The sequence below is a fragment of the Euleptes europaea genome, chromosome 4 (assembly GCF_029931775.1).
Source record: "Euleptes europaea isolate rEulEur1 chromosome 4, rEulEur1.hap1, whole genome shotgun sequence".
Lineage (NCBI taxonomy): Eukaryota > Metazoa > Chordata > Lepidosauria > Squamata > Sphaerodactylidae > Euleptes > Euleptes europaea.
The window spans coordinates 47034960-47047343 of NC_079315.1; the positions used below are offsets into that span (position 1 = coordinate 47034960).

At 47.0% G+C, this 12384-nt stretch overlaps 1 protein-coding gene across 2 annotated transcripts in view; it reads right to left on the reverse strand.

Moving 5' to 3' along the window:
• Positions 1–9860, reverse strand: part of VLDLR (very low density lipoprotein receptor) — a 28802-nt gene extending 18942 nt beyond the window's left edge. For both annotated transcript variants that reach the window (XM_056848133.1, XM_056848134.1), the window contains exons 1-2: positions 9737–9860; positions 4231–4350 (exon numbers count right to left, since the gene is read on the reverse strand). In XM_056848133.1, the coding sequence (XP_056704111.1) occupies positions 4231–4350; positions 9737–9860 (244 nt within the window). The remainder of the gene's footprint in view (positions 1–4230; positions 4351–9736) is intronic.
• Between the last annotated feature and the right edge of the window lie 2524 nt (positions 9861–12384).

Sequence of the window (12384 nt, forward strand, 5' to 3'; positions counted from 1 at the left end):
GAACAAAGCAAAAGTTGTTTAAATCCCTCATTGTCAGGACTTAAGAGACCCCTTACTCTTTCATCCACCCCCCTTCCCTCTTGTTTTCTGTCATGAATGGAAAGTGCTGCGTCGCATAACACCCTTCCTTAAGTGTCAGTAGGGCTCCCAACCAAGATATGGGAGGATTGCAGGTTTCCTCGGGGTGAGAAGCTTCCAAGATCCTTAAGACAACTCATGCTGACGAGCGACAAAACCCTTTAGTTGGGAAGAAAACATGGGCCGGAGTCATAGCAAACTCCTGGGTCCCGTGGGAGGTGTCATGAAGAACTGGAAGCGGTTTGAGGGCACCAAGAAACTGTCCAAGGACCAGCTCCTTCTCTTCTGTCAGATCGCCTGGCCTCAATACGAATTAGGCGAGGGTAGCCAGTGGCCCACAGAGGGGTTGCTGGAGTACCATCTCCTACTGATCATTGACCATTTTATGACTAAGAAAGGGAAGCACAGCGAAAAATCCTATCATTCCCCATTCTGGGAGTTAAGGGAGAAGCCCAATTGGCAGCCCGATGTGGTCTCACAGTGCTCCCCAAGGGACAGAGGCCACACACCGTCTCTTTGTGCCAGACCCCGAAGATGATGTCTTCGGACCTGGAAGAAGAGGATGAATACCTGCCACCTTACATCGCCCACCTGCCCAGTGCACATTCTGCAATGACAGATGACGACCCTGCACCAGATCCACGGTTGTTTACCCTGACCCCTGATTCCGAGCCTCCGCAGGAGGAAGCCCCGATGCCACCTGCACTGTATTCCTCCTCCCTTGAGGAAGAAGACCCTCCCGGAGCAGTCGGGGGAGCTGCAGCCCAGCCCCAGTGTTCGCGATCTCTCCCCCATGGCTCGATTAAGCTCCCTTTGGAGCACTCAACTCTACACCGCTTATGACAGCCCAGCTCCCACAAGGGTGGGGACTGAATACAGCTTAATGACTCCCCTCCAACAGATTCCTATAAAGGATCAGGTGGTTTTTGTCCACACTCCATTTACAACCGGTGACCTGTTCAACTGGAAGTCTTCCCTACCTCCATTCAGAGAGTCTCCCCAAGCCTATGTGGAGCTTGTTGAAAGGATCATTGCCACCCACAGACCAAATGTCTCTGATCTTTACACTCTCTTTTCGGCTCTCCTAGATGCAGAGTCAAAACGACAGGTCTTAAAACAGGCTGCTGAGGAATGGGGTACCCGGAAAACGACAGCCGCGGGGGGGGGGAATATACCTCAACCTGGCCAGATCCCTTTGCCAACCCGCAGGGAGAGATTGATGCCAATGAGCACCCCGGTCTTCTTGCCTCAGCCCGAGAATGCTTCTTGCATGGCTTAAAGACCGGTGTACCAAAAGCAATCAATTTCAATCGGGTCTATCAGACCTTCCAGGAGCCAACGGAGTCCCCCACAGACTTTCTTGCCCATTTAAAAGATGCTTTCTGCCACTTCATGGATCAGGATCAGAAGCCGGGGAGGAAGGGAAGGAACCAGAGCCTGGCGCACAACCAATGTGCCCTCTGTGGCCAGCGCAGACACTGGAGAAGGGACTGCCCCTGGAATGAGCAGGAGACAGGCTGGCAACCCAGAGCTGAGCCTGAATCGAACTGGCAGCAGTCTCAGTATGAGCCAGTGACAGGATGGCAGCAGCAACTTGCCCCAGCCTTCAAACCCAGCCAGACCAGACAGTTCTCTCCAGCCTTTCAACCCCGACAAAATAACCCCTTCCTACCCTGAAGCGCTACAAGCAACTGGTCTCACACTCCCCGCTCCCCTTGGGATGCATTTAACTTTCCAGGCGGCCCATCAGCCTTTCACATGGCCAGGCTGGAGGAGACCACCTTCGATCAGGAAGCCTGACTGGCCTCCAGGGGGTCATCCCCGGGCCCTCTGGTGGAGTTGTCAATCGGGGGACAGACTTTGTCCTTTCTCATTGACACGGGAGCCACTTTCAACGTCCTAACCGACCTCCATACACCCCAGCTCTCCACAGAAACTAAGACTATCATGGGGTGGAACGGTCAACCAGGTTCCAGTAACACCTTTGCTGCCCATAGAGAGCCCACAAGGGCCACAGCTGGCTCACAAGTTACTTGTGATGCCCCAGTGCCCAGTTAACCTCTTGGGCAGAGACCTGCTTTGCAAGCTCAATGCTGGTGTTTCTTGCACCCCTGATGGTGTCAAAGTAGAGTTCCCAACAGAGCAGTCTTATGTGTGCTACCTCGATTCGCTCCCTCCTATCCAGCCAGACCTTCTTTGCTTCCTTGGGGGGTCTCAACAGAATGATGACCTTGCTAATGTGCCCCCTTCATCGACCCCGAGGTCTGGTACACTGGCGATCCTGGTTTAGCCCATTATGCTGTCCCTCACTCCGTTGAGCTGCTTCCCGATGCGCATCCAGTCTCCCTGTGCCAGTACCCTCTCCAGATGGAGGTGTGCCAAGGTCTCCAACCACTCATTAACCTCTTCCTAGAAGCAGGCGTCCTCATCCCCATCCATCTCCCTGGTGCACCCCCATCTTGCCAGTCCCTACACCAGATGGGACTTGGAGATTTGTTCAGGACCTCTGCGAAGCTAATCGCTGCATCGTTTCCATTCATCCTGTGATGACCAACCCCTACACCCTTCTGACCACCCTTCAGTCTTCACAGGTGTGGTACATCAAAGATGCATTCTTCAGTGTTAGCCCTGCCCCCAAATCCTATCCAGTCTTCGGGTTCGAATGGGGTTAGCTAGGCTAGACTAGATTGCCTTAAGGGTACAAAAATAGTCCAACGGTATTAGCAGCCACCCTCACTGAGGACCGCAGCCACCTAGAAACCCCCGGGGGCACCCTTCTTCATTACGCTGATGACATTCTGCTGGCCTCCGATTCTCTAAATGTACTGCGGGAAGCCTCCATTGCCCTTTTAAATCATCTTGCCGCTTGCGGTTATAAAGTCAGTTCCATTGCCTTCCTCTGCATAATGATCCTGGTATTCCTTGGTGGTCTCTCATCCAAATACTAACCAGGGCTGACCCTGCTTAGCTTCTGAGATCTGACAAGATCAGGCTAGCCTGGGCCATCCAGGTCAGGGCCCAAAACATATTACCTCGACTAGAAAACTCAGTGTTTTGGAACTGCCCTGGCTGCAGGAGTCACAAACTTGTGTCTGAATACCCCATTACTTTTGGTTATGTTTTCCATTAAATGCTGCATTAGCCCAAGGATATCATGGTGTAATCTGGAGAACTGGGTTCAATTCCCCACTCTGCCACATGAAGCCTGCTGGGTGACCTTGGGCCAGTCACAGTTCTCTCAGAACTCTCTCAGCCCACACAGAGGCAGGCAATGGCAAACCACCTCTCAACAGCTCTTGCCTTGAAAACCCTATGGAGTCGCCATAAGTCAGGTGTGGCTTGATGGCACACACACACTCACCTAAACCAGCCATTTAGCAGCGCACACACCCCAGTGCAATGCTTCTAGACAATGGCAGAAATGCTTCAGCTAGCTCATAGAATTAAAACTCAGGCCTGCTCCAATGCAATGGATTATCTGACTTTATAAGCAAGCTGTCACAATGTCTGCCACACCAAAGGCTCCTAACACATAACTGGCAATGAGATGCTTATCCATATTTGCAGCCATTTGATCTTTCAAGTTACCATCTTATTCTTTGGCATGTCATGCCACAAAACCTCTCAGGTCAAGCTGATCTTATGTTTAAAAAGCAGTTATTAGCTAGCCTTGAACAGAACTTCATACACATGCCTTGGCAAAACTAGCCCTTAGTCATGCTTCCTTTGCGTACATGGACACTAAGCCTGTAATTGTGTTCTGCCTGGCTTGTCATCAGCTAAATGAATTCAGCATGTCAGAAATACTTCCAAATACGACTGCAAGAGTTTGGATTGGGAAATTCTCCTCCTCCAGCCCCTGTACCATGTTAATTTTAAACTAGCAAAAAGTTTTATTTGATTAGGAAAAACTCAGTAAAGTGCTCTTGAGAGATAAAACAGAACTATACTTCTTGGTGATCCTCTGAAAACCAATTAACCACTTTGGAAAGTTCTTAGTATGGCTGGAATTGATTAAGTATGACTAATATTATTACACTGAATTTTTAAGAAGTTCTCTCGTTGAAAGTAGAAGGTTCCTATGGAAAACTTTTCCCTTAATGGAAAGATGTCCAGCCCCAATTGTTGTTACCCAAATATCAAAATTCTTACCACAGGATAGCTCATCGCTGCCATCAGAACAGTCCTCATCCCCATCGCATCTCCACACCAGAGTTATACAGCGACCATTATTACACTGGAACTGAGATTCTTCACATTTTACTCTTGCACCTTGAATTGAGAAGTAAGCCACCAGTTATTCAGTAATGCTTTAAAGCAGTATTCATCAATTGCATCAACAAAATGTTTTTTCACCTGAAGTCAGGTTTGCAGTAAAGACTAAGCCTAGCATAATCTTGCCAGTTTAAGGACAGCCCAAACTCTTGCCGGTGGGGGGGTGGGGAAGAACCTAGTTTGGTTGTGCCTAAATGACCCAAATGTACCTTACTCAACATATTGCTCCTAGTTCTCATTTTACTTATGCGTCCAGTTACATTTGGCCATGCTTGCCTTTCTAGCAATGTTATGAAATTCGGAACTACTTTTAGACCTGGTGCACATTTCTCTAGCAAGCCCAATTGCCTAGCAATTAAAATCTGTAAGACAAAAAGGCATGTAGAGAACCCTACCAAATGACAAGACTGGGCAGAATGGAAATCTATTCTGCATATTTGGTTTAACAAATATTTTAAGAGTTGTACTGTTTGCTCAACAGATCTATATTCTCAGAAGATGATTAATATTCTCTTATTTTAACTGAAGCCTTGGTAAGCATTGCACAGATATGGACTAGCAAAAACAAATACAAGGGCAAGGCTATATTGGGACCCAGGAAAAGTTTTGCAGAAGTGGAGGAGAAGATGTTTGAGAATACCAGCTACCATAAAAGGTCTGCAAGTAGATGTTTAAATAATAGCAATTGAGACAGCAAGGCACAGAAATTTAAAGGGAAACTTTACAGTTCCAAATGATCTCTGTGAAAGATCATTGGAAGCTACTTCTACCTTGCGGGGGGCGGGAATCAAATATTCTACTCTGAATTTGTAGTTTACTTATTAAAACTAGTTGTTAGGAAATGTGTACTCCATATAAATTATCTAAATCAATATTAAATCCAAAGCAGCAGGTTAACAAGTTAATTCTGTCTATTGAGCCAAGACATCTACTTTAAAGTTATCAGAATGGCTGTTTAAGACAGGCTTTTGAGACATGTCCTTGTTAAGTCCCATCTGAGCACAAAGATTCATTATATTCTAATTAATAACATTCCCTGAATGCTAGACATAAATGTAGAATTGACAGATGCATAATAAATACTAAGATATGTTGAGCAATGTCAGACTGTGCTCAGCACAGATGAGTTAAGAACAAATAATAAATGGGATTTATCCAATCTGTACTTCTGAAAACCTAGCCCAGCTATACTGCTCATTAGACAGTTTGCCTAGAAGTATTGTTGAAAACCAAGTTGCTACAAAAGTAGAGGCCTTCAAAAGCAAACAACCCCTTAAAATGTGGCAGAAGACATCCTGCATACAGCCCTTAGGATGAAGCATTGCTTGTCCCCTTAGTCTAATTAGCCCTATATCTGGAAAAACAGCATTGAGACATTAAAAGTCCAAACAGTTTGCATTTCAGGAAACTTAAAAATCTCCTCACAACAAGAGGCAGTTTTCAGATGATTCTTTAAGCCTATCTTGGAACTCATAATGCTAAAGGGCCATTCTACATGTTTCATAAAAGATTAATTTGGATAACAGCCCTGCAATGCCACCCATAACACTACACTATTTTACTATAGGGCAGCATGCAAGGAAGTCATGGTAGCTGCTTGTCCTATTGCCTTCTGGAGCAAGACGGAATGTGGAAAAGGGCAAGCACAGGTACTCAGATAATAGAGCCACTACTCACAACCTGTAATAAATCAATACAGCTAGCACAGACAGTGTATTAGAGTAATCAGACACAAGGAACAAATTTCCTGGGTGCTAAGGTTAAGATCAAGTACAAGATCTGCTAGTTGTTGTAAACAATTTGCCATGCAGTTGGATGCCAATGACATGTCAATAGGGTTTAGTTTCTTGTGGCTCCCTCTGCTCAGACATAGCTGTACATGCAAGGGCAAAGAAAGGACTACCTACCATTCAAGTGACCTGGAATCAGGAGTGCTTCTTTTGCAGTTGCTGCTGCCTGCAAGCATTTCTGTTTGTGTCATATGCTCTCTTTCCCTACCACCAAGCTAGCCTGAAGCACAATAGCAAATTCTTCTTCAGCATATGCAATTCTAGTAACACTGCAACATGATATGGGCACTTTAAAGGGCAAGGAAGTGCCAGAGTTGCATGATGCAAGACTCCCTTTTCTTCAGGTTGTTGCATCATGCAGAGGTTTAACTTTTGTCACCTCAAGGCTACATTTATTTTTAGCCCTCACTGAAGCAGTCAGTTGTGCTTCAGGTAGACTCCAGTAGATCTCTAGTAGACTTTATACTGGTTACAGCAACTAAGCAGCTTTTCTTTCCAAGGTAGAAATGCATGTGGATTTAGAAAGAATGCATAGGCCAAATTCTACCAACAGAACCTTAGAGATTCTCACTCATGTTTTTAGACTTCTAAGTTTTCAGCATTTTAGTTCAAGCTCATATCTAGTTCTCCCCCCTGCCAAGACCATTAACTAGATTGGTTTTAATGTCAGTAGCCTATATGACCATGTTCACCATTTAACTGACATATGTTCTCCCCATGTTTGTAATGTGCACTGTTTAGTAATCTTCTTTGCCTTAGACAGCTGAAGCTGTTAAAGCCATGTACCAGAATTTCAAGAATGATGTTTCTAAAGCCATGTATCTAACCCTAAGAGGAAACCCTGAATTTCCAACACTCTTGGCTTAAGTAGCATCTTCCCAAATGCCACAGCTGAACCGAATTTTGGGTATTGCTACATCTGTTGCAGTTTAGAGGACTAATTTTGGAAATAAGGCAACTTCTAAGGGGTTATTGGAGTACAATACTATTCAGACATTACTATTTAGGCAGCACTTTTCCAAAATGAGCACATGAGTTGTAACATTTAACTGATCCATCAAAACCTTAGATTGCTATAAACATAAAGCAAGGCTTGGGCTAATTTAAGACAATTTTAGCTTCCACTCTTTCACAGCAAAGTGAAAATACATTTGCAATTTGTTCAGTAATAGTTTGCAAAGTGCTGAAGCTTCTGTGTGTCAGGCATTAGTCCCATGTATGTATGTGTAAAGCTCTGACATTTCAGGAAGGCAGAATTCCTAGTAGTGAAACAGTGGCTTGTTCATGAAATGTTAGAGACATCCAGCTCAAATTATTAGTAAGGCTGCCCAGCCCTTTTATTTAAGGTTTAATAATGAGTAGAACTTTGTATGCACATCCTTCATTATGATTACATTAGTTAACACTGACCCATTCATAGCACACACAAACTTGCTGTCTTGCATTAACACATGCAACTAACAGTAGCAGGCCTTTAGCTGTTTGTCAGTTTTCTTCCCACACAATCTCAATCAAAATGTGTATAGAAGAATGCAGTAGTCTGTTTTTACCTCTTATCAATATGCTTGGCAATGATGTGCTAGAGACGATTCCCCTTGCCTCAGAGAATGGCAGGCTACCTGGTCAACTCCAAGTGTGCATTCTATCCATTATTTCAATATTTGTAGGCATTCTCAGCAAATAAGGCTTTTGATAGTGATGGATACTGATTGGAAGTTACCAAGGTCTAACACAGCATTTTGACAGGAATCCCAAGTTTATCAGGCTACCTTAAGCACCCTTCTTAGCATAAGTTTCCACTGAATTAAGAGGGAATGGCAGTTTACATTTTGAAAGTTTTTTTTGGCTGTTGGCTGTATATAAAACTTGTTTTACAGGGAAATACAAAACAGAAAAGAGTCTTGGCATGTGTTTTGGTTCCTGAATGGTTTTCTACTTTGAGGCCTATGATCAAACAAATCAAATTTGCAACAGATGGTCATTTTAGCTATTCTGTTTTCTCACTGTATTGATGAGTACAAGCTCACTTTCAATAGTTGCAACCTTAATACTTAGGATGTATTGAGTTTAAACAAAGCATTTTAGCAAACTACATGGGAGTTTCAACTACAGCTCTCATTAAGTAGAAGACAGGTTTTTTTGTTTTGTTTTTTTGAGATGCAAGGTAAATCTCAGTTTCAAAGTTAGTTATCCAATACAAGCCTACAGTCAAAACAGGCTACCTGACCCTGAGGTGAACAAAATGGCTCTCAGACTAAGAACCTTGAAGTGTTTTACACCTGCTGACACTACAAGATTTCTTCAGTGAGTGTGGCCCACTAGAATCAGTAGAGTAATCCACTCCACGTTTGATTCATATACCGAGGGCCACTTAGAATCATAGAGTTGGAAGGGACCATCAGGGTCAAGTCCAACCCCCTGCTCAATGCAGGAAATTCACAACTACCACCCCCAGTGACCAGAAGATGGCCAAGATGCCCTCCCTCGTCATCTCCCTCTCATCATCTGCCATTGTCTCAGCATAACACCTTGAAGATGAGATATCTGTACTCTTCCATCTCATATTGGCCCTGATAATATTATTCAAGCATTTGCTTCTCTTCAATTCAAAATGGAGGAGAGGAGAACTATGAAACCTACTTTGGGTAACCAGTGAGAAGAAAGGACATAAGTGAAGAACTCGGGCAAATATAAAGAACATTGCCTTGGTTGGGGGTGGGGGAAGCCGATGAGCAAACTATTGAGTGTACACCACCTACATTACAGTGTTGTTTAGCAGGCTTGAATACACACATTGCGTAAAGAGCAGAGCTAGTGCCCAACTTAGTCCCATGTGCCAACCAAAACACCTTAGAACAATGCCCATATGTTGAGTGCCTAGCTAAGGGCAAAGCCCAAAAGGTTACACTAGAATCCGAGAGAATTGCCAGCTTTCGTAACAGTTAGTCACTTGTATATGCTTTTAGTGAATGGAACTATTACCCTTGGTACTTAAAGTATGATTATCTGGTGATAAGATAGTTTATATAGACAAGAGAATCCAGTTTTTAACCACCACCCTTGCTAGCAGAGTGGCAACAGGGCAAAGTTCTGCCATTGATGAGCTAGCTGACATACCCTAGAAGCAAGAGGGACAGAAGAGGAAAACAGCTCTGAAGAGCTTCCCTCCAAGCACCAAAGGGGCCCCAGGCCCAGTCTTCAGGGTTAAGGCCATAAGGTAACAGACAAAGAAATCATCTCGGCATCCTTGTCAGATGCCAGCTCCCTCGCCTCTTCCTCCTCTCGCTGCATCCCCCCGGCGGCCAACCTCGATTTGACCCGAGCCCCCGAAACGAGCACCTTGCGTCTCCTATCGTAAAGGGGAGGGAAGCGCAGCCGGGTTCCAGATGCTCTGTTACGAGAGGGGGCAGCCCCGCTTTGACCGAGGCAACCCCTCCCCCCACGGCCTGCCGCAGGGCCAGCCCAAGCCCCAGCGCGCAGCTGGCGACTCCCCTGCCCTCCTCCCCCCCCACCCACGCCGCAGGGGTTTCCCCGAGAACCCAGGCAAGGCAGCGACCCCCGCCCGCCCGCCGCCCCGCTCCCCCTTGACTCACCGCGCACCCAGCAGCGCTCTCCCTGCAGGCAAGCCCAAGCGACCAGAAGCCCGAGCCCCCACCGGGAGAAAGCGTCCATCGCGCAGCGCCTGCCGCCGCTCCGCGCACCACAAGTTCGCAGCATTGGGGAGGGGAGGGGAGGGGAGGGGAGGGGAGGGTCCTCCGCCCTCCTTCTGGCACAGGCACGACTGCAAGGCGGGGCGGGGCAAGCGGAGCCAACAATGCCCGCGGTGGCAAGGACGGGGACGCCGTGCGGGGAGGCGCGAGCCGCTCGAGAGGACCCCGGGGGCAGGCGCGAGACGGGGGAGGGGGGCGCCACGGCGCTTTTATGCGCACCGCCCCGCTCCCGTCTCCGTGCGCGCTGCCGCCGGTGACTCACGGGCGCCTGGGCGGCCTCTGGTTGGCTCGGGAGCGCCTCCAATCCCGGCCGCCTGCCCTAATTTCCTGATCCGCGCCACCTGCGGCCGCAGCTCCGCCCCGATGGTGCTGATGAGGCGCGCAGGTGAGGCTCCGCCGCCACCCGGCCGCGCTGATGAGGAGCTGCCCGGAGCCCGGCCGGCGGGAAGCGGCGCCTTGCCCTACGGTGGGGTGGGAGGGGGTCGGGGGATTAACTCCGCGCGCCTCGCGTCTGGTCCCTTTCTGGGACGCCGGGGGAATACGCTTCACGCCCACGGGTTGCCCTGCCAGGACTGCCCCTTTGGTCGTTCGTCGTGACTGACGCGCCCGCAGCTCTGTCAACCCAAACATGCTTCCCATCTGATCCTGGATAGATTTACTCCGAAGAAACTCCCACTCGCTGCAGTGTGATTGACAGCTTGGCAGCTGACGTTGCCAACTGACGCCACCTGGATGGCCCAGGCTAGCCCCATCTCGTCAGATCGCAGGAGCGAAGCAGGGGTCAGCCCTGGTTAGTATTGGGATGGGAGACCCCCAAGGAAGTCCAGGGTTGCTATGCAGAGGACGGCACTGGCAAACCACCTCTGTTAGTCTCTTGCCATGAAAACCCCCCAAAAAAGGGGTCGCCATGGGTCGGTTGCAACTTGATGGCACTTTACACAGACACAATCCTCCCCAGTCAGTTGCAACTTGATGGCACTTTACACAGACACAATCCTCCCCAGAAACATTTAAAAATCTTAATTTTTTCGCCCTGACCTGGATGGCCCAGGCTAGCCTGATCTCGTGGGCTCTCAGAAGCTAAGCAGGGTCGGCCTTGGTTAGTATTGGGATGGGAGACCACCAGGGTTGCTGTGCGGAGGAAGGCACTGGCAAACCACCTCTGTTAGACTCTGGCCATGAAAAACCCAAAAAGGGGTCGCCATAAGTCGGCTGTGGCTTGAAGGCGCTTTACACACACACACACACAACTGACCTTACGGACAGCAGCCTGCCCGATGGGATTGACTCAAAAATCAATCGTAATAACTGCAGGTGGATTTATTCCAAAGTACATGTGCCATTCAACCTCATTTTATGCACGGACGTTCGGAAGTACACATAACCAAGGTTAATGGGATTTTCTCCCAATTTCGTGTGCTTTACCATGAGAACCTTAAATCTATTACCCAGTGGGAGGAATGGATCCCATGTTACTACTGCAGAACAAGTGTCTGGCCTTTTATGCATGGCCGTTTCCCTCATGGTCACCCCTCCGAGGACATGGGGACTTTGTTTTGATTATGGGGTTTGCCTGTGTTTTCAGAGACCTGTTTTATATCGAATTTGAAAATGCAGGCAAAATATGGGGAGATTCAGGGGGAGAGCAAGGTGACCTCTAACAATCGGAAATGGTATGCATAATCAAAACCAAGACCCACAATCATTGGAGGAGCAACAGTGAGTGAAACAGCCATGCATAAAAGACCTCTGTAATATCTCTGTCTGAAAGTTATGACTGCATCTCAGTTGCTATTATAACTGCCATTTTTTTAAAGCATCTAGCTACCATCTCCCATGGACTGCAGTAGTCCAGTCATAGGAAGATTAAAAAAAGAGACTAGTATTAGCAGAAGAATGACAAGTAATTAAGCAAATCATTTCCTTAGTGAGCACTTTGTGGTTCTTGGGTCATTTCGGGGTGGGGACACCCCTACCTTTGGTTCTTGTAGGTTATCCGGGCTGTGTAACCGTGGTCTTGGTATTTTCTTTCCTGACGTTTCGCTAGCAGCTGTGGCAGGCATCTTCAGACGAGTAACACGGTTACACAGCCCGGATAACCTACAAAAACCAATGAACTCTGACCGTGAAAGCCTTCAACAATACCCCTACCTTTGTTAAGCAAAGGTTTGATCTCTGAACAAATTACAGGAAATTCTTTTTTTCCCCAAACATTATTTCAGCATGTAATTAATTAATGTTTCCTTTTGGGTGTTTAGTGAAATGATCCTGAAGATAGCAGAAGATGTGGAAGTTACTGAGAAAGAAGATTAATAAGTTGGGCAGAGGTAATGTTTTGGAAACTAATTAAAGGGAAATGATGTAGCATCATCGGGAGTGTACATTCTCATTATCTTTGCTGTCCTGACTTATTCTTTACATCCACCTGAAGAAAGATGCATTATCTCAAGTAATGGGAAGTTCCTAAAAGAATTTTGGTTACCAACACCAGTTTGTTTTATCTCTAAACAGATAAAAATTGTAATGCTTAC